We start from the raw sequence: 21,478 nt of genomic DNA on the forward strand, positions 1-21,478 counted from the left end.
TGCAGAGAGCAATTAGTTAAAAGGAGCAACCATTTCCTTTATTTCAACAGGATTGCTTCATCGCCTTGCACTCCATATTGATAATCAATACCCCCAAAATAATTAGTTCAGATCATGGATATAAGATTGCCTCAAGTAGGGTTGATCAAGGGTTATACCTGGATTTTGTCTGGCAGAGTTCTTTCTTGTGTGCCCTTAACGGCAGTGTGGCTAGCAGATAGTGAGCTGCCAATGCTTCCCGCTTGCAGGAAAGCAACCACTTTTGATTTTCTGCCTGTTGTGCTGTTCATGGCACAGGAGCCAGACTATAAAAAGGTAGCAACTCTAGCTGCTAACATCCCACAAGCTGGGAACTGAATTGACCAAGAGTGTTGAATTTCCCAAGAGCAAAGCATATAAAACAATTCAAAAGAGTCATCAAACACAGCAACAACAATCCCGTTAACGACTTCAGCATTCAGTGCATGGCTGAATGTAGTTTGAAGTTCTGATACATTTCCTTTTCCTGATTGCTTTGTATCATCAAGAGATCACAGTAAGCAATGCTATCTAATTATCACAAGCGTCTCCATTTAAGAAATGACAGTGCTGACAAGGTTCCCGCAGGAACACATTGAGAATCTACCTACCAGCTAGCGTGAAGTGGTCCATGTAAGTAATCAGAGCATAGTAAACGGCCTGAAGATTAAGTTGTTGTTCTTGTTTTTTGAATGGTTTTCTCTCATACATGACTTAAACATCACCAAAGATAATTGAAGTTAAGTGGATAGAGGAGACTAGCCTGTAATTCTCAGAATCTCTCATCTCAATAGCCTGAGTAACCTGGTGACTTCAATGAAATTAATCATGTGTAAGAGATTTATGGCTTCTGCATCCCAGCGAACAGTTGATTTTTCCTTCCTAATTTTCAGTTCTCAAATGAGCCCAGACACAGCCCTGTCACTTTCAATATTAGGTCTCCAGCCACCTGGCCTGGCATTCTTATTATCACAGCAGATTCAAACAGATGATAAGATCCATCTATCAAAGGAAAGTAGCCAATGTATTTATAGCCAGCCAGGAAACAACTTGCCTTTGGCTCTGGAATTTCAGGGCAAGTCAGCAGCCGCCAGTCTAGCAGGAACGCTACCTTATTTGGTACAGCGAGCACATTTTTTTACAAAAAGATTGTAGTGTCAGGAAAAGCCATTAAGTTGAACAGTATTGGTAATGCAATCCATATTTTCAGCAAAACAGACTCTGCTTTTTTAATCCAAACTGTGTATAGTTTCTGCACCTACAGAGACACACCATAAATAGGTTTGCTTGTGCTGCAGTGGCATTTATTGCACATAGACTGATGACTTATACAGTAGTAAACTGCACCAGAGTATATAAATACATTATAAAATGCATACACACTCACACATGTGTGAGCGCGCGTGCACACGCGCGCACACACACACACACAGGGAAATGACATTGAAGTGTTGAAGTCTCAACAAATTCACATAGACTCTTGGGAATAAAAAATATAACTTATAAAATCTCTTAGAACAGATTCATTTATAGTATGAATACACTTACAGTACCTCCATTAAATAATATAAAACACCTTTTTTTAATGAAATGACAATGTATCAGACAACAACAAATATCAGGATGGGATTTGATGCCTTTTTTAAACAACACTCTTCTTTGTTTTCCAGTGGATCTCTCTCTCTCTCTCTCTCTCTCTCTCTCTCTCTCTCTCTCTGTGTGTGTGTGTGTGTGTGTGTGTGTGTGTGTGTGTGTGTGTAAGAGACAGAGAGCATGCATCAAATTACAATTGCTAACACTGTGCAAAAGAAAAACCTCTCTCATTCTTTTCAAATGTGCAGTAACATTTAATCCCCACCCCCCACCCTTAAATTTTCAATGTGAACAAATTGTCTACAGAGGATCGATGCTCCTGCCTCTCTCTATTTATATTAAAAAACCAAAGACAAAACCCAAAATAATGATACATAAATAAGCTGTTTAATATAAACACATTTGTTTTCTGTACAATATGCACAGCTTGAGGTAGACGTTTTATAGCCTGATTGCGGTTGTCTCATAGGACAAGAAAAGTGCACACACACCCCAGAAAGTCAATGGGATGAAAATAAAAATAAAAAACAGGAGAGATTTGTTCAGAACACAAACATGACAATGAACAATATTACTGATGTATCTTCTAGATGTTTAAGAAGAGTGTGGCCACTAAGTTATTAAGGCTACAAGCTAACACACACTTACTTGCAAGTAAGTTCCATCAAACTCATAGGATCAGACTGCATGGTAAAACTCACCAGAATAGTTTTTCAATGGCTTATTAGAGACTTTTAGCATGGTTTGTGAAGGTGCTGAGTGCCTGAAATTTGCACTGGGTGACCAGCACTTCTTCTTTTTTAAAAAAATAATAATTAAATAACCAGGCTACTTTTTCTGCTACTGAATGCCTGGGATTAGTACAAACAATGAAAAAAATGCTCTCTCTAGCTCTGCGGTCAAGCCAACAAGGGCTTGATCCTGTTTCCCTCAATATCAGGAGGAGAATCCCCCGCCCTTTTCAACGCCTGTCAGGCTGAGTGCCTGCCACGACTTGACTTCAGCTCTTCCTGAAACACTTCTTGTGCAAAGTCCTTCCAACTTATTTCTGCCCTCTTCATAGCTCAGCAACAGCCCCTCCATGCAAATATTATTATCATTAATAATAATAATCCAAATAGCTTGGGGAAACGGGCCGTTTATCTCTTTTGTTCAGTGGTCAGTTGCTCTCTGTTTGCTTCGGTTTCTGATGAGTCAGAAGTTGTCCGATGCATACATGTTCACCTGCTTTTCACCTTAAGTAAATAAAATCCTCTCTCTCCCGCCCCCACTGCCTCACAAGTGAGACAGCTCAGTCTGGTGTGGGTGTTTTCTTCCCTTGCCTGTTTCTTTGGTTCCCCTTCTTGAACTGCAGTGTGCCCACCCAATCCATAGCTTTGATGCTCCCCACCATCTGCCCTTATACCTTGGATTCTGAATAGGAGGTTTTACTGTTCCTGTCCTCTAAGCTGGAGTCACTTCCATCCTGCGTCCCACCATTGTAAGCAGACCATGTCCCTCCCAGAGTGCATGGAGGGCTGTTTCCCAGAGTACTGATGAAGCCCCCAGGGTAAGGAGAGAGCTCCGTAGTGGTAGCATGCAGCCTTCGGTCGGCTTTCCTAGGGCAGCACAGCAGCCTCTTGAAGGCTTTGCGGAAATCAGGGCTCCTGCAATAGATGATGGGATTGAAGGCAGAGTTGGCATAGCCCAGCCAGTTGAAGAAGACAAAGAGCTGGTCGGGTACGAGGCCGCTGTTAAAAACTTTGACCACATTGACCAAGAAGAAGGGTAACCAGCAGAGAGTAAAGACTCCCATGATGATGCCCAAAGTCTTGAGGGCCTTCTGTTCCCTTACAGCTAAAATGCGGGAGGTTTTCCTTCTATTGGCTTGACCATTGCCCAATATCGGCAGGTCCTGGTGAAGCGGCTGATGTTGCTGCTGGTGATTGTTGTAGAACCTGCCCTCACACTTGTCAATTTTCTTCATCTGCTCTTTCGCTTCTCTGTAGACCCTCAGGTAGACAAAAATCATAACAAAGAGGGGGATGTAGAAGGAGATGATGGAGGAGGCGATGGCATAGGCCCTGTTGGTGACGAAATCGCAGCAGCTGGGGTTTTCGTAGCACTCCCTAGCCTCATGGCTCGTGTCCCTCCACCAGTGCATCATAATGGGCAAGAAGGACACCAATGCGGAAATTGCCCAGACAACGCAGACAATGATCTTGGCCCGTCTCTTCGTCATGAGGCTCTGGTAGTGGAAGGGCAAGATAATGGCCAGGTAGCGGTCAATGGCAATGACGCACAGGGTCTCGATGCTGGCCGTCACGCACAGGACATCCACCGAAGTCCAGCACTCACACAAGAAGGAGCCCCACAGCCACGAGTCGCGCACCACCAGCGTGGCCCCAAAGGGCACCACCACGGAGCCCATGACCAAGTCAGCGCAAGCCAGGGAGGTGATGAAGACGTTGGTGAGGGTCTGCAGCCGCTGCGTTCGCCCAATAGCCGCGATCACCAGCCCGTTGCCCACCACGATGAACACCACCATCAAGGACATCAGCAGGCTCATGCCCACCACCCACTGCTGGGACAGCTCCTCGGGGCCCAGCTGCCTGATGTCGCTGGAGGCGTCGCTCCCGTTGCTGTCGCTGGAGGCGTTGGACCTGTTGTGAGCGCTGTTCTCCAGGAAGCCCCATCCATCGCCCATGGCTGTCCAAGTGAGGCTCACGTCAGGGCAGCCCGGCCGGAGGCATGAAGACGAAAAGAGGACCTTCCCTCTCGCAAGCGCCCGAGGAGCCGCGGCGGCGGCGGCGGTGGCGGCGACGATCGACTTCCCGCAGCTGCTGCAAGCGCCGCCACTTGCTCCGGGGCTTCAGCATGTTTGGGAGCGATCCTCCGGCGGCCCGCGCCCACGACACCTCCCCACAGCCCCGACGTCAGGCGCCGGGCAGCCAATGGCGAGCCGAGGCGCCCGCGGCCGCTCCTCCGGAGATCAGAAGAGGAGCTCGACAGAGCGCGCGAGGGCCAGAGCCGCCCAGGGTCCCGGCGGAGGGGAAGCCGCGGGCTGGGCAGGGGGTCAGACGCCGCGCTCCCAGTCTCACGCCCTGCCGAGCTCGTGGAGATTCCCCTCGGCAGGGAGGCGCCGGAGCCCGCAGACAACACTTTCCTTACCCCTTGCGAAGGCGCCCTCCGAAGCTGTGGCTCGAAGGGACGAGCGAGGTCTCGGGGCTGCGAGAGCCGCTTCTCCAGCCGCTGCCGGCCAAGTGTCCTTGCGGCGCCCTTTCCTCCTCCTCGCCGCTCCTCCACCGCGGGGCGGACGACCCTCCCTGGCCAGAGCCGACGAGGGAGGCTGGGGGAAGCCTCGTCACAGCCGCCGCCGGAGTAGAGCGCCGGCGCCGCAAAGAGCAGCCCGGACCCGTTGCCACTGTCCCGGCTGCGTCTCTCCGAGGGGGAAAAAACACCCCAGAACCGATCGCAGGGGTCCCTCCTGAGCGCGGCCAGCGGCTGCTCCCGCTCCGAGCAATGGGCTTGGCGCCCCCTCTCGCCCGGCAGTGGGGCGGCGGGATGAGGGGAAGTGGGCTCAAGCCTGCGCTCCAATTGAGGGCCAGGCCACCTTGCACTTCCTTCACAGAGTGGGCCAACCTGTTATTTCCTTGGGTTCTCAGTATTTAACCTGTTATTTGTATTAAGTTATCAACCCCTCCCCCCGCCTCGATTTACAGAAAACAACAGAAATGTTTGGAAAGTTAACTCTCTTTTTTTTAAAAAGTAGACAAACAGACATATACAGAAACACTCACCTAAAATAAACTGCACCAGGCTCTGGAACCCCTCAGTTTTTTTGGTTTGTGGCTTGGCCTGGTTGCTTCACACTGAATGACAGTCTGTGAGGACCCACAGTTTTGTGCAGTGTGATGGTTGCCTCATACAGTGCTCCCCCCCCCAATGTTTAGGGGTACTCTCATTTTGACTCAATAAAATTGGGAAAAATAAATACCGTAAATGGACAAAGTATTTACAAAATGTTTAGGGGTATGCGTACCCCTGTGTCCCCCCATAAAAAAGCACTGACCTCATATATTTGTCAGAGGATCTACCTGCAAGAGCAGTCTTCGCCAACCTGGCACTCTCCAGTTTGCGTTAAGACTACAAGTCCCATCATCTCAAGTCGTGCTGGCCAGGGCAGATGGGAGTTGTAGTGCAACAGCACAGAGAGCGCTAGCAGTGAATGATGGAAGCAATCAATCTTTCCTCCCTCTCTACTACCTAATGGCCAATTCTCTAATGCAGTGACCAGAAGGAGAGGAAACCCCAGCTGCTTCCTGCAGCCTCTGCTGCTTGCTTTCCTGTCCACTGCAGCTCCATCTGGAAGGAGCAGTGTCTTCTGGATAGAGATGGTGAACGATCATATGGAAGCAGCAGCTGCTCCTCACCACCATCACTTGCTAGCTGATCCACTAAAGGACCAGTAGTCCCTGCCACCCGGTGTGGGAGGGCAGGCTAGTATATACAGAAATGACTGCTCTTTTGAACCTCCACTTGGTTTTCACAGGGACGGGTGTTGCTGTGTCAGCACAAGAAGTGGAGCCAACCTTTCAAAGGTTCCTGCCTCGGGTAGTTCTGGCTGTTGCTCTAACCAGGCATGGCCAAACTTGGCCCTCCAGTTGTTTGGGGACTACAATTCACATCATCCCTGGCCACTGGTCCTGTTAGCTAGAGGCTACCTTTGAAGGTGACCCGGAAACTACAACTAATCCAGAATGCGGCAGCTAGACTGGTGACTGGGAGCGGCCGCCGAGATCACATAACACCGGTCCTAAAAGACCTACATTGGCTCCCAGTACGTTTCCGAGCACAATTCAAAGTGTTGGTGCTGACCTTTAAAGCCCTAAACGGCCTCGGTCCGGTATACCTGAAGGAGCGTCTCCACCCCCATCGTTCTGCCCGGACACTGAGGTCCAGCTCCGAGGGCCTTCTGGCGGTTCCCTCATTACGAGAAGCCAAGTTACAGGGAACCAGGCAGAGGGCCTTCTCGGTAGTGGCACCCACCCTGTGGAATGCCCTCCCACTAGAGGTCAAAGAGAACAATTACCAGACCTTTAGAAGGCATCTCAAGGCAGCCCTGTTTAGGGAAGCTTTTAATGTTTGATGGATTTCTGTATTTTAGAATTTCTGTTTTTTTGGAAGCCGCTCAGAGTGGCTGGGGGAACCCGGCCAGATGGGCGGGGTATAAATAATAAATTATTATTATTATTATTATTATTATTATTATTATTATTATTATTATTATTATAGAGATGATGGGAGTTGTAGTCCCCAAACAGCTGGAGGGCCAGGTTTGGCCATGCCTGCATCTAAGCAGTGGCTTGTCAGAAGCCCATTCTTCTCATGGCACTGCATTCTCTAGGGATGCTCGGTGACGCCATCTTCCTGCCATAGGGGGCAGCTGTGTGTTGGGGGCATGAGCAAAGGGTGGTTTGTGGGCTCACTCCTAATTTACTGGGGAGTAACTCCTATCAATATAAGAAGAGCCCTGCAGGATCCAAGCAAAGGCCATCATGGCTTAGAGCCATAGAGCCATAGAACTGTAGAGTTGGAAGGGACCCCATGAGTCACACTCTGCAATGCAGGAATCACAGCTAAAGAAGTCCTGGCAGGTGGCTATCCAAACTCTTTAAAAAACCTCCAACAAAGGAGAGGTAGCCCATTCTGAGGTAGCCCATTTCACTGGTCAACAGCTCTTACCATCAGAAAATTCTTCCTAATGTTTAGTTGGAATCTCCTTTCTTGTAAATTAAATCCACTGGTTCAGCTCCTATGCTCTGGAACAGCAGAAAACAAGCTTGTGACAGCCCTTCAGATATTTGAAGATGACTTTTGTATCACCTTTCAGTCTTCTACATGCTAAACATTTTTTTTGTTACCCATTCCTCACCTTATTTTTGAATAAACATGCATATGATTAAGCTACCTGATGTATATGAGAAAATCAGTGGTGGGGAGAACTGTCGTGTGCATGTGTGCTTTGGGAGAAAGATGTTTCTGTATCTTTTTGTGTCTCTGCAGTTTTGTTTGCTTGCAAGTTTCTTGCAATGATGTGTTGCAAGGAAGTGGAAGGTCAGTCTTTCTGAGCTCCTTGAATTCTGTGCCAGCCATTGTTACTTCTTATGTCAGTCCAGTGGTTACATAAATGGGGGAATGACATAACTTGCAGATAGTGTTACTCTATGTAAATATGGCAAGCGAAAGAGTGAATCTGTATAGGCAGAATTATGAGCTAATGGTATGTTTAATCAGATTGGGGGGCTGCAAAGCAAAGGATGGCAGAAAGAAAGAAAGAAAGAAAGAAAGAAAGAAAGAAAGAAAGAAAGAAAGAAAGAAAGAAAGAAAGAAAGAAAGAAATTACATTTAATTGCTGCTTTTATTTACTTCAAACTCAACTGTATCAATTGCATGAATCAGAGGAATAACATCCCCATCGTATTTCCCCCTTCTTTGCATGCAATCAGACTAGCAGAAATATAGTTATACTCTTTTCTATCTGCTTAACATAAAGAGGGCAGTTTGTGCTATTGAGTGTTTTTCCCCCCAGCAATTGGACTGTAAAAGCTATTCAAAAGTTTACACGTGCCATATAAAGATTGCTTTCCAAGTTTCAAGAGCATTCATGTCCTCTTTTATCTCCCAACCCTAGACATGGTTAAGGCAAATATAGAACTGGGTGGATGCTATAATACTGTAATAGATTTCATGCACCAGCAGGGAGTTGGATTAGCCAACACTGATCCTGAAACCTCATGCCTGCAGCTCTACTTCCTAGCCTCACAAAGTGAACCCATACTGGTATTACATATGAATGGGGACGCGGTTGCGCTGTGGTCTAAACCACTGAACCTCTTGGACTTGCTGATTGGAAGGTTGGTGGTCCGAATCCCCGTGACAGGGTGAGCCCCTGTTGCTCTGTCCCAGCTCCTGCCAACCTAGCAGTTTGAAAGCACGCCAGTGGAAGTAGATAAATTGGTACCTCTGTGGCGGGAAGGTAAACGGCATTTCTGTGTGCTCCGGCTTCCATCACGGTGTTCCGTTGCCCCAGTAGCAGTTTAGTCATGCTGGCCACATGACCTGCAAAGCTGTCTGTGGACAAACACCAGCTCTCTCAGCCTGAAATTGAGATGAGTGCTGCAACCCCATAGTTGCCTTTGACTGGACTTAACCATCCAGGGGTCCTTTACTTTACCTTTACAGTACATATGAATAAAAAGTGATGGCACCAGTTGAATGCAGATGACTGTGAAGGATAATGGCAGTAGCTCCATCTTTCCAGTTCCCATACTGTGCACACAATGGTGGTGGCGGTGGAAAAGGAATCTGAAAGGAGAAAATGTGCTGAATGCACACGGTCCTGTCTTCTTTGAGGTGCAACCCTGATGATGCACTGTTGTATTTGTTTGAAAAGCAGTATATAAATAGGTATATTGCACCACAAATAATACACCTCATGGCTGATAAGGCACTTGGGTTTCCTTGACTCGTAACACCAGCTCTCAGTTAGATCACCGTAATGACAAAGTAGGCAATTAATATGATACAGCACATATTTGTCATACGCACATCATACAATATTTGGGTAACAGCTTAGACAGGACTCTGATCTCCTTCCAAGTTAACTCCCAGAAGCCTCTAAAAACTGCAATACCAGCAGCCATCACAAAGACCCCTGGAGTATAAAAGATCCTTAATGCGTTCTACACTGGTTTTGCAGAACATTGATTCAACATTCAGCAAAAGCATCAAAAGAAAGAATTGGTGACTATTTCATCTCTATGGTAGAAATGGTCTCATTGCCCAGGAGTGGTATAGAATGTTGCAAATTAGTAGTGAATTATTTCTCTATTTATACCCACTATTTGTTTAACCCTGGCTAAAGGCCAGCGACCTCTTGCTGCTTGGCAATCTTTGTCTCCCAGAGAGCCCATGAACTTTGGCTCCCTGTTCCATCTACCCGCTTGAGATTCTCAGCGGCAAAGGGAGTGAAGGAGAATGACGTACTCTGCACCTTTATGGAAGCAGTTGGCATTTATGTTAGGCTTTCTCAGATATAAAGCCTGCACTGACGGTTTTTTCAGGAACAGTTTTCCATATCACCCCTTCTCAATCGGCAATATTCTAAATGAACTGTAAAAGTGGTATGCAACTAAACAGTTACATGAGCACAATAACTTTTAGCTGCACAATGTAACTTCCTTGCACTCTCCTCTCTCTGTGTGCCCCCCCCCCCGGATCGGCTGCAGAGGGTTGGGGGAACCCCTGGAGCAGATTTAGAGAGTGCGCAAGCTGTAGAAAGGTGAGCAAACTACATTGCACAATTACAAGTCACTGTTTTGTTGGATCCTGCTGGTCACTGCTAGTCTATTTTGTTGGATCCCACCCTATGTCTCCAGTGTTTTTGTTCTCCAAAGGAAAATGACTCTGCTGAAGCCATCTTGGATACAAAACGATAATGCTATCCAGCAGCTGATCAGGAGGCAGCAGGAACTGAGATATGTGAAAGAAGACTCAAGACAAGAGGATCAGTCAATTAGCCAAATAATTAACTGTGGGCAGGAGAATCAATGATTGCAAATGAGGGTAGCCACATCTCACCCACTGGGCATGTCAGCCAGTGCATTATTTGCTCCCCAGCCAAGGACTGGGAGAAGTATATCCTGCCTTGCTAAGTGGGCCTTGCAGAAGAAAAGCCCACCCTGTATACCTGAGCCCAATTAGGGTGCCATCAAAATGCATTTTGCTATTTAAAATAAACCACTGCTTTTATTTGTTTTTTAAAAGCTAAGCCAACTTGGCTAGGGAAACACCCTGTGCTCTAGTGGGGAGGGAGATCGAGGAGTGGGGGTATTATGTTTTGATGGCAAAACTGATACCAGTACTTTGTTTTGATGGATTTTTAATCACAGTGAATTTGGGTATTGCAATCATAGTGATTCCGGAGAGGGATGTTGAAGTAAATAAAAGTACTTGTTTTTCCCATGGCTATTGTAAATTTTGCCTAGGAAAGCACGGGGGGGGGGTGCTTTCAGAAAAAACCCTTTCTTTCTTTCTTTCTTTCTTTCTTTCCTTCTTTCTTTCTTTCTTTCCTTCTTTCTTTCTTTCATCTGACTGACTGACATAATTTGGGGCTGTGACTTCAGAGACAAAGGACTCTGCCTTTAGGGGCTCTTTGCAATATATTTCAATGGAGACATTTTACATAATTATCCATTGCTTAAAGACCAAGTGATGAACATTAGTATGTGAAGTGACCCTATGAAAACCATCTTAGACTTGGCTCATTTCTGCTAGGAGACGTTGGCACTACGGTATATCCTTCCATCTGACTCCAACACAAAAGATACCTACTACAGGAAGGACAATATTTTGCCTTTGTGAGTAAAGCGGAACTTCCTCTAGAGCAGTGTTTTTCAACCACTGTTCCGCGGCACACTAGTGTGCCGCGAGATGTTGCCTGGTGTGCCGTGGGAGACTTACTTTATATATAGTCAATATAGGCACAGAGTTAATTTTTTTAACATTTTCTAATGGTGGTGTGCCTCGTGATTTGTTTCATGAAAGAAGTGTGCCTTTGCCCAAAAAAGGTTGAAAAACACTGCTCTAGAGAACATTAAAATGTTCTCTTAAAGGGTAAAGGGGACCCCTGACCATTAGGTCCAGTCGTGACCGACTCTGGGGTTGCGCGCTCATCTCGCATTATTGGCCGAGGGAGCCGGCGTATAGCTTCCAGGTCATGTGGCCAGCATGACAAAGCCACTTCTGGCAAACCAGAGCAGCACATGGAAACTCTGTTTACCTTCCCACTGTAGCAGTTCCTATTTATCTACTTGCATTTTTGACATGCTTTCGAACTGCTAGGTTGGCAGGAGCTGGGACCCAGCAATGGGAGCTCACCCCGTCACGGGGATTCGAACCACCGACCTTCTGATCAGCAAGCCCTAGGCTCAGTGGTTTAACCACAGCGCCACCTGGGTCCCAAAAATGTTCTCTTAAGAAGTTCTAATTTCTGATTAAAACAGAGTCCCGTGCCACCTTCAGGACTAACAAATTTATTGTGCTATCGGCTTTCATGAGTTCACTTCATCAGATGACACCAGTCCACAAAAGGTTATGCCATAATAAATGTAGGGTGTCTCAAGACTCTTTGATAAGTAGCCATGTTAGTCTTTTGCAGAAAAACAAAACAAAACAAAAACAGCAAAAGGACTTGGAGCATCTTAAAGACTAAAACAAATTAATCAATATATAAACTTTAATAGATGCACCTAGTGAAGTTAACTGTAGTCCACTAAAGCTTACACCATAATAAATGTGTCGGTCTTTAAGGTGCTACAAGAGTTTTTGTTTCCCATGTAACCTTTAAATAAACAACTTATAGACTCTCTACTTTTGGGCGAATAAGGCAAACAAACATTGCTAATTTCATCAACCATAATTACTTGCTTGTTAGATCCATCTGGAAACCTTTTGTCATCTCAGCTAGACATCAAATGTGCAACATTACCCTGTCACATTGCATAATAAAGAGAAAAACAGATACCACCTGTCGCAAGTGAGGAGGAAAATCATAGTGCTTTGAAGTCATGTCATGAGAGATGTTTCCTTCTGTTAAGGGTGTGAGAAGGAACACAGAGAATTAATCCATCTAGTGTGAATTATAGTAAGCAAAAAAAAAAAGCAAAAGCAGTAGGAGCATGAGCATTAAAATAAAGGACCACTTTGTTCTCACAGTGGCATTGATATTATTGTTGTTGTTGGGCAGTTCAAACAAGGAGTTTTCTCACCTTGAGAACTCCTGATTACGCTTGTCACTCAATGGTCTATTTCACTGAAACTTCTGTCTGTAGAAATTGTCTTTGTGCAAAGTACTTTGTGCTAAGTACATTGTTTACAAAGTGGAGGGGAGGTGGGTAGGAATATGTAGTGGCAGAGCAAATTCAGGAAGTGGTGGTAAGTGAAAGGGGTTTATACAGGGCCGGCGCGTCCATTTAGGCAAACTAGGCCATCGCCTAGGGCGCCAAAATGGAGGGGGCACTGCCCAGCCTGCCCCTCAAACCCCCCAGCCACCGCCCGCCACTGCCGCCCTCACCTGTGGCTTCCTTTCTTATTTTTTTCTTCTCCCGACGTTGCCGGGCGAGGGGCGGGTTAGCGAGGCGCCACGCTAGTGACTGACTGGCGTGACGCCCCTCCTCGCTGGCACACCCCTCGCCCGACAACGTCAGGAGAAGAAAACATAAAAAAGAAGCGGGGGGGGGGCGCCAGAAGGTGACCTCGCTTGGGCGCCAAAAACCCTAGCACCGGCCCTGGGTTTATATAACCATGTGGTGAAACTACAGGCAAGGGGATCATGAGAAGAGGGGTCCTTGTTTTCTGCACCAGGCATGCTCAGATGCCACCTTGAGGGTGGACCACACCCCTGCTGGCAATGTGTTTGGTTTGTGACTGTTGTGATTGGCCCAGGTGGAGGTTCTCCATGCAAAGAGGAACCAAGATAAATCATGATTCTCACTGCCAAATGTATGGTGGGTGAGACTAGCCAATAAAACTCTATGGTTGCCTCACATCTGCTTTCTATGTGTGAGGAGGTTGTGTGAAACCCCACTTGCGTCCAGTACTAGTCCTACTCAGAGTTAGTCCCACTGAAGTTAATATACAGTACATAACTAATGCCGGTTCATTAATTTCAACAGGTCTCCTCTTAGTAGAACTTGGTTTGATACAACCCATTCTTCTTACTAAGAGCTCATTAATTGTGTATATATGCCCAGGTGTCTAAAAATGAGACTCAACTGGGCCTGTTTCAAGTATCAGACGGAGCATTAATGTATAAAATGGGAGGTGATGGGGCATAAAACTCTTAAAGTCATCATACCTTCTGACTTGGAATAACTTAATCTCTGATGTGTATAGTGGGCTTGTTGTGGTTAGTCAGTGGTGGAAAAAAAGAGCTGGGGGGGGGAGAGAGAGATTGAGATTTATCACAATTGACTAACAAACTCCCAAATTTAGGAAAAGTGAAATACTCTAGCTTGCAGAGAAAAAAGTCCTCTACAGTGACTGATTAACTTATCAAAATTTCATTTGTTTGTCCAATGCTGAAACCATCTCAGTAACAGAAAGAAAGCTCGAAGAATAGAAGAGGAATAATTGTTACTCAAATCAATGCACCTGCTCCGATAAGCCTTTGCTTTTCCAGAGCTTTAAAAAGTCTCCTTTTCCATGTCCATGTTTTGTGTCTTTTCATAGTATTATGACCTTCAGCCACAAATCTGTCATGAGGCCACTTGGCATAAACCAATCAGAAATGGCATCAATCCTGCTCAGTCTGTTTATGTATTTATAACCATAATAGTGTCATTCAGAGTATTGCAAAATTCATGTTGGCAATGTGAATGACAAAAATAGTGATCCGATCCCTCGCTTTGCATATTAGATCCATGATCATTCAAAGATCACACACCATTCAAGGTATGGAAACATCCATTTTCTTTGATGGGACACATTTTCTTTTTAAGTGTTCCTTTACTAGAACCACAGTTTAGAAAAAGAAAAGGAAAAAGTAGGAGGCTGGAGAGCTATAGCTCAGTTGTAGGGCATATGAAAAAGGTTCTGAGTTCCATCCCTGGTGCAGGAAGGACTAGGAAAGACTTCTGTCTGAAAACCTGGTGAGCCCAAGGGCTTGAGTTAGATGGGCAAGTGGTCTAACTGGGAAGAACACCTTACTCTTTAAGTTGCTGTCATTTGTTATAATTAAAATAGAGAGTTGAGGTTTATTTCAGTAACACCATTCAGTTAACATTTAACTGGACCCCAGCCTTTCAAGACCAAAGCAAAAAATGAGCACAAAATGCAAAGAAACCCCCAAGAGTGTTTAAATGACAGTAGATTGTGAAAGATGCAGAACAATGATGCAAACTGAATACCAGACAGGACTGGAACACAGAAAAGTCATGCAGTAGATTGATTCATCTACTGTGCTTTAATTGAAAGCTTAACAAGTGGATTCTTCTTTCTAATCACTCCACTCATAAGACGCACTTTATGAGGACTAGATACAGTAAAGAAATATATACCGGTATGTGCAGTGCAACCCCAGGCAGTTTACTCTGGATTGTATTCCCGTTTGTTCAATGGAACTTCCTTCCAGCCCATGCAGTGCTTGTCTGAGGTCCAGAATGGGAGTTTTGCTCCAATAAAGTTATAAACTCAATCAAGATTTAGCCCTCCAAGGCCCAGGTCATCCTTCAAAATCCATCCTTCTTCAAAATTTGCAATGTAGTTCTTAAGTAACACACAATATATATATTGGGGTAAAGTACCCAAAAATGCATATATTGGTGAAAATAACAGGCAGAGATATATTATTTTAGGGTGAATCATATTGCAAAAATGTGTATTTTTTAAATACATTTTTTTCTACCGTAGTTGTAGAAGGGAAGGGACCTTAAAAAAAAGGCACTAGTGACTTCTAATATAACACCCTCATTATTTAGGATGCAAATGATCTCTAAGTGGTTCCCTAAAGGCAATCTGAAATATTCATTAAAAATAATAATAACAAACCTGCTTAAATAAATATTAAAATAAAATTAGTAACTTTAAAACAATTATATTTACAAAAATGCCATGGGAGGTAAGAGAGCAGGAGTGAATCTCTACACTGGAGACTTCAAATAAATAGAATTGTTGTTTCTGAATCCCCCCAGGTGTTTTACAAAAAGTAATTGGCACAGAAATAAAATTCACCTTTGTAATTGGCAAATATCAGGGGACAAGGCAATCTTGATCAGGTTTTTGTTTCATACACACAGATTTCAGCAGCTCATGGCATGAATCTCTTATTCCAGAGATTACTATGGCTCACTCTAGAAATTTCACTTACATTTCTTGGGAGTGAACACACAGGCTGAACTTGGCTTGTCTCCAAATATGGCAACCATGACAGTCAGTTTGCAGTGTGCGTTGCTTTTAGGCCAGACTTTGGAATGGACAAAGCATTTGTAAACAATACTCACCCAGCTGTTAGATTAAGAGCAGGAATAGGAATTTAAGGTTTGGGTCTGCATCATGACTGGTCTAGTATAGGATGTCTTCCCCAAAAGCAGATGTCTAGACCAATCTAAAGAACATTGACATAGGGTTACCATACATCCAGAATTTCCCAGACATAGCTGGGATCTGGCTGTCAGGAACAGTGTCCGGGTGAAAATTGCTGAAACGTTATCTTTTGTGTCCAGATTTTCACGTTTTGAAATATGGCAACCCTGGTTATGACTGACTCAGTTCTGGAGGGTAACGATATCAGTTGGCATCTCTAAAATGGAAACATGAAAATTAGACATTAATGCTATGTTTTTAAATACTATTAAAATGAATTATATTATTCACAAACAGTGTGCTCATTGTCAAAAACTACATAAACACCACCTCACAGTTCTCTAATGTGGTAGGATGTTTAAAAAGCAAAAAGCACTGACCAAAGTCCATCATTTTATGGTTACCATTTTGGAGGCTATTCATTCTCTAAGATGGCTCCTTACCGGAAATTACTGCTAAACTGACATACAAGTGTGAAAATGCATACATGTAGAAAAATCTATTTTTTGTGATTTATTATATGGAAAAGACATTAGCTCAGGTCCAGAGCAAATGTTTTTTCACTGCCCTAGGACATAGGCTTCATTCTCTGGTGTTTTCATGTCATAGGTTTGGGAATGGTCTCCTCCAGCAGTGTTGGAGAACCATTGAAATAGTGGTATTAGTGAGCTCAATGGCTCTGTTTTCTGTATCAGTGCAAAACAGTATCATATGTTCATATTACTAACTGAAAGGGACTCACAGCGGCTTATTCTATTGAAACAAATTGTAAAATGGCATTGGAATCATTTCCTACAAATGGAGTGTGTAATGCAATGGTAAAGGTAAAAGTAAAGGGACCCCTGACCGTTAGGTCCAGTCGTGGATGACTCTGGGGTTGCGGTGCTCATCTTGCTTTATTGGCTGAGGGAGCTGGCGTACAGCTTCCAGGTCATGTGGCCAGCATGACTAAGTCGCTTCTGGCGAACCAGAGCAGCACACGGAAACGCCGTTTACCTTCCCGCTGTAGCGGTACCTATTTATCTACTTACACTTTGACATGCTTTCGAACTGCTAGGTTGGCAGGAGCAGGGACCGAGCAACGGGAGCTCACCCCGTTGCGGGGATTCGAACCGCCAACCTTCTGATCGGCAAGCCCTAGGCTCTGTGGTTTAACCCACAGTGCCACCCGTGTCCCAATGGAATGGTAGCAAACATAAATTAACCAGAGGTTCTATGGAAACAGAGACAGTAAGATACATTGGGAACTGAGAACCTCATGCGGGAAGCATTAGCACCCAAGAATCTATTTGTACCTGTTTCACAACAACATATTTTATTTAAACAAGTGATAGTGGTAAGAAAATATCGCAGAAGAAATGACACCTTGATGTCTCATGTCCTTCACCACAAATTCCTCTGTACCCATGGCTTTGTGTACTGTTCAGAACAAGCATGTTTTTCTTTCCCAGTTGCTTCCTCCACCTAGCATCTGAAAAGCCAGCTATGTATTTTCTGCATCGTAAACCCTTCATTACAGTAAATCTTCCATAATCACTGAGAGGAGAGCTTTGTGAAGTGATTGTTGCCACAGCAAGAGAAATGCCTGGACTTTATCAGTGCACAACTTGCTATTACAGCCAAACCTAGTGGTCTTAGTTTGTATTGGCAAAGTGATAAAACCAGATTCAAGGTTTTATCCAAAGTTGGCTTAGATACAATAGAGAGAGCAGATTTAACTCTGTTTGGTGATATTCTGTCATCTAATTACAATGTATGTAAAGCAGTTGAAATTGTTAAACACTCAGATAATGCTGAGTAGTTTCAATGGAGAGCAGTAGTTTATTATGTCACAAAGAGACAAGAATCTGAAAGAGAAATTTACATTCCATTTTTCTCTCTAATGGACACCGTCTGTATTTTTCTGTTGTGAACTGCCCTAGGACCTCCGGATGAAGGGTGGCATATAAATGTAATAAATATAAATTAATGAAATTCATGGTCACTGTATGGCCAAAGTTAAGCATTTTTATGTGCTTAAAAGCAAAATCCTATATACATGGGTCCCACTATCCAAACCAGGCATCCCCAAACTGCAGCCCTCCATATGTTTTGGCCTACAAGTCGCATGATCCCTAGCTAACAGGACCAGTGGTCGGGGAAGATAGCAATTGTAGTCCAAAACATCTGGAGGGCCGAAGTTTGGGGATGCCTGATCCAAACACTCATTGTACGAAAATTCACTCATCCAAACTTGGGTAATTAGTACCCAAAGTTCCCTGTACTCGCCGCAGATTCAGATATCTAAACAGTTGGACCTGTGTGTGGTGCTGTAAACAAATGAGCCTTAGTTTTTGTGTTTTGCTAGTCCATGGCAGCTGTTTGGCCAGAAACCATGGTGGGAGGGAAGGAGAGGGAAGGAGGCAGAGATTGGGCAAATAAAGTTGCAGTTTTTTCCTCCCTTGTTTGCCTTTTGCAAGATTTCAGTGGTCGGAAACGCATTAAAAATTTCCCCATAGGAATCCATGGAAATTTTCAATTCATTATGCAAACGCTCACCTAAGAAACGATTTCCTGAGAAAGCATTGTGTTGGGACAGCAGGAATTGGGTGTACATATCTCAGAGGTAAATTCTTTTATGTTAAAAGAGGCTAGCTCCCAAGTAAGTGGGTACAGCATTGCAACATATCCCATTGAAACCAGTTGGACTAAAATGTGCAAGGCTCTCAAGGCTACAGGGAAAAAATTGTCAAGAGTAATGCCGCCATGAGAAGGACTCACAGCTATGCATGCTAGCCTGCCCTCGGTATTATCAGGTGCGCTGGCTCAGCTTAGAACTTTCCCATGTTGAGAGGGAATATCAAGGAGGATTCTAAACTGGTTTGGGTGGACACATTTAGGATTCTTTTTGTGATTAGGAACCCTAAAATGGCAGGCTTCCTGATCAGAGGGAAGATTTAAGCACGTTCTGTTGAATACCCTCAGAATCTCCCTTCAGACCTTCCGTCTCAATGTGGGAAGGTCTGCAGAGGACAAGCAGGTGTGGGAGGGGGCATGGCCCACAAATGCATCCCTGCCTGCTCCCCACTTTTAGCCCCATTGCCCTTAGATGAAAGTCCAAATGAGAGCTCACGCCAGTTAGACAAATGGTACTGTGCTACACTTTATCTCTTCTCAATTCTATTTCAGAGGCTTAGGAAAACAGATTTATTGTATATGAATTCATTTTATCTTCAAAACAACTCTGTAAATTAAGTTGGACAGAGAGGCTGCGGCATTGTTCCCATCACTCCCCCAGGCAGGCCATAATGACTTGCCATTTTGGAATTTTTGATTTTAATCCTTGAGGAGCCTTATTGGGCCATCTGGAATGAAAATTTGTTCCTCTTTGTGCTTCTCTATTTCTCCTTGACTGAAGATTCAAAACTGTTGTTTCTCAGATGGTTTCGCAATCTGTCAAACACTCATCACAGACGCTACCCTCCTGCAGGTGAACTGCCCACTCCCCATCCACATTAAGAAGTGGGGTGTAAGACTACAAACCCTGTAGTCCCTGCTGGACTACTTTAACTCATTTCATCCCTATTGACCATGAAGACCGGAGCTGATGGGACCTGAAGTCCAACAACATCTGGAGAGCCACAGGTCCCCCCGAGCTGCATTAAATGAGCTACAATTATTTTTTTTCCAATCTCTAATCATTTGACACATTAGGACAAACCTAAAGTGACTGATCCAGTCACACGCATATGAAAGCAAACTCATAGCACTATTTATTTATGGCATTGCCTCCACTCAAAGTTACAGGTGAACCTTTTGTTTCTATTATGAGACATTTTGTCTAGATCCCCCCAGCCTGCCATAGTTTACATCTGCAGGGGTAACACTGATTTGCTATTGTGGTTTACGTCACCTTCCTGTTTTCATGTCCACTTGGATTTCATGCCCTCACTCATTTTCTAGAGCATTAAACATGACCCCATTCTCTGATGCTGACCATTGCTGTCATGACAACAGAGTCAGGTTTTGTTGCATGCCCACTTTACCAAGCCCTTGAAAGTGATGCAGCTGAACTGTAATTCATGTTATTTCAAATATTATGTGAATGGGAGCATGGTGCTCCTCTGACCTGAGGTATTTGCTGCGATTCAAATGGCTAATTGTCCCATTTCAGTCCATTTCCCAGTTGCTACATTGTGGGAAAGAGGTGAAGTGGTCACATAGTCAAAACACACAACGCTAAGAAAGGCCAAAGAGGACCCAGAACAAAACAGGAAATAGCAAAGAAGGGACAAAGGTTGGGGTTGCCCTCAGAAACAGGGCAAATCTACCTAACCTTTTTCATTTATCTCAGCTCTCCTCTGCCCTCAATTTCGTGGTATGTTTTGTTGACTCTGCCTTTTAACAATTTTCTTCCAGAGTATTCTGCATATCAATGGTGCCTATTCAAGCAGAGGATACTAAGAATCCTAGAATCCTTTTCTTTTTATCTTTCATAGATGTAAGGAAAAACTATACAGATTATACAGGTCTTGTCCATTTGGAAATCAGAGAAAGAGTGGCTACTTCTTTCATTGCATTCTACACTGCTCCAGGTGCATTCCCACCAAAGCCCTCAATTTCCATATGCTTTTCTTGAGCTGTGGGAGAAATTGGTTCGAGAAGTATAAATAGAGGGCTCATCCGCACTTCACTTGTCCTACACCCAGAAATCATGGGTCCAGTGGTTTCCCCCTTGCCCACTCCATTCCCAGGGAAAATCCATTCTTAAGCTTTAAACTGGAACAAATGGCAATATGTGGGAAACCTGATAGCTGTTTGCTTCAATTGAACACTAAAGAGCAGTTTTCCCCAGGGGAAAGGAGCAGGACAAGAGGAAGTGTGGATAAGGCCTCTATTTGCACTTCTCAAACCAATATGTGAACCAAGATACAATTCTCCAGCTAACTAAAGTGTGTATGAAATACATATATTAATGAAAATTGCAGAAAGAAACCTGCATTATTCTGGTTGAACTTGCAAAAATGTGTATACTTGGAGAAATTAGCAGTACAATGCTGACATATTTTAATGAGGATTTTTTTAAAAAACAAATAACACATAACAACATTAGTTATGAGCAAATGTGGAAAAATGAATTCAAGATTGGAAAAATAAGTAATGGAGAGAGACTGAAATTGACAAAGTTGCTACATTTAATGTATGCTACTTGGTATCACAACACTTGATGAATATGGGTGGCAGTCAGCAGAGGTTTACTCAGAGTAGACACAATGAAATTAATAAACATGACTAAGGGTGATTAATTTCTTTGGGTCTACTCTCAGAACAACTTCATTGACTATTCCCCTTACAGCGGGACTTGTGAACTGTTTCCATGTATTGTGTTCATTGTTATGTTTGTGTGCTGACTGTTTTGTACACGGAAGCTGAAGTCATTGAGTGATGGGCATGAATGCGTGAGCTCACCCTGAGCCACATAATCTTCACTGCAGATTAACGGAGGCACTGGTGTGATTGTGGTGTCAGGATCTTCTGTTCTGGGACATACCATGCAATACTGTTCCTGATTTAAGAGTCATAAATCTGGACCTTGGAATGTCTTCATATTTTTGCTTCTCCCAAGTATGCCAACATTCTTTTGAGGATATTGCTGTGACATATTTAAGCAGATATACAAAATAGGTATACTCCAGAGAAATAACCATTTTAGCTTGCAGTAACACAAAGATTAAATGTGCTACAGCCTATTTAGAGGGTCTTG

At 44.1% G+C, this 21,478-nt stretch overlaps 1 protein-coding gene and 1 long non-coding RNA gene across 2 annotated transcripts; both read right to left on the bottom strand.

The window, feature by feature from the left end:
• Positions 1 to 1,296: 1,296 nt before the first annotated feature.
• Positions 1,297 to 5,569, bottom strand: ADRB1 (adrenoceptor beta 1). Its single transcript, XM_035132459.3, has one exon. It carries the CDS (start codon positions 4,295 to 4,297, stop codon positions 3,011 to 3,013), a length of 1,287 nt encoding a protein of 428 aa, XP_034988350.2. The 5' UTR covers positions 4,298 to 5,569; the 3' UTR covers positions 1,297 to 3,010.
• Positions 5,570 to 8,179: 2,610 nt separating this feature from the next.
• LOC148685664 (uncharacterized) lies at positions 8,180 to 16,579 on the bottom strand. Its single transcript, XR_015950225.1, has 2 exons — positions 15,654 to 16,579; positions 8,180 to 12,243 (listed from the first exon to the last, which is right to left on the bottom strand). It is a non-coding gene; the product is annotated as an uncharacterized LOC148685664 (long non-coding RNA).
• Positions 16,580 to 21,478: the final 4,899 nt, after the last annotated feature.

The sequence above is a fragment of the Zootoca vivipara genome, chromosome 5 (genome assembly GCF_965207765.1).
Source record: "Zootoca vivipara chromosome 5, rZooViv2.hap1.1, whole genome shotgun sequence".
Classification (NCBI taxonomy): domain Eukaryota; kingdom Metazoa; phylum Chordata; class Lepidosauria; order Squamata; family Lacertidae; genus Zootoca; species Zootoca vivipara.

Coding starts and splice junctions, on each gene's coding strand:
- ADRB1 (XM_035132459.3), bottom strand. CDS start 4,297: ATGGGCGATGGATGGGGCTTCCTGGAGAACAGCGCTCACAACAGGTCC.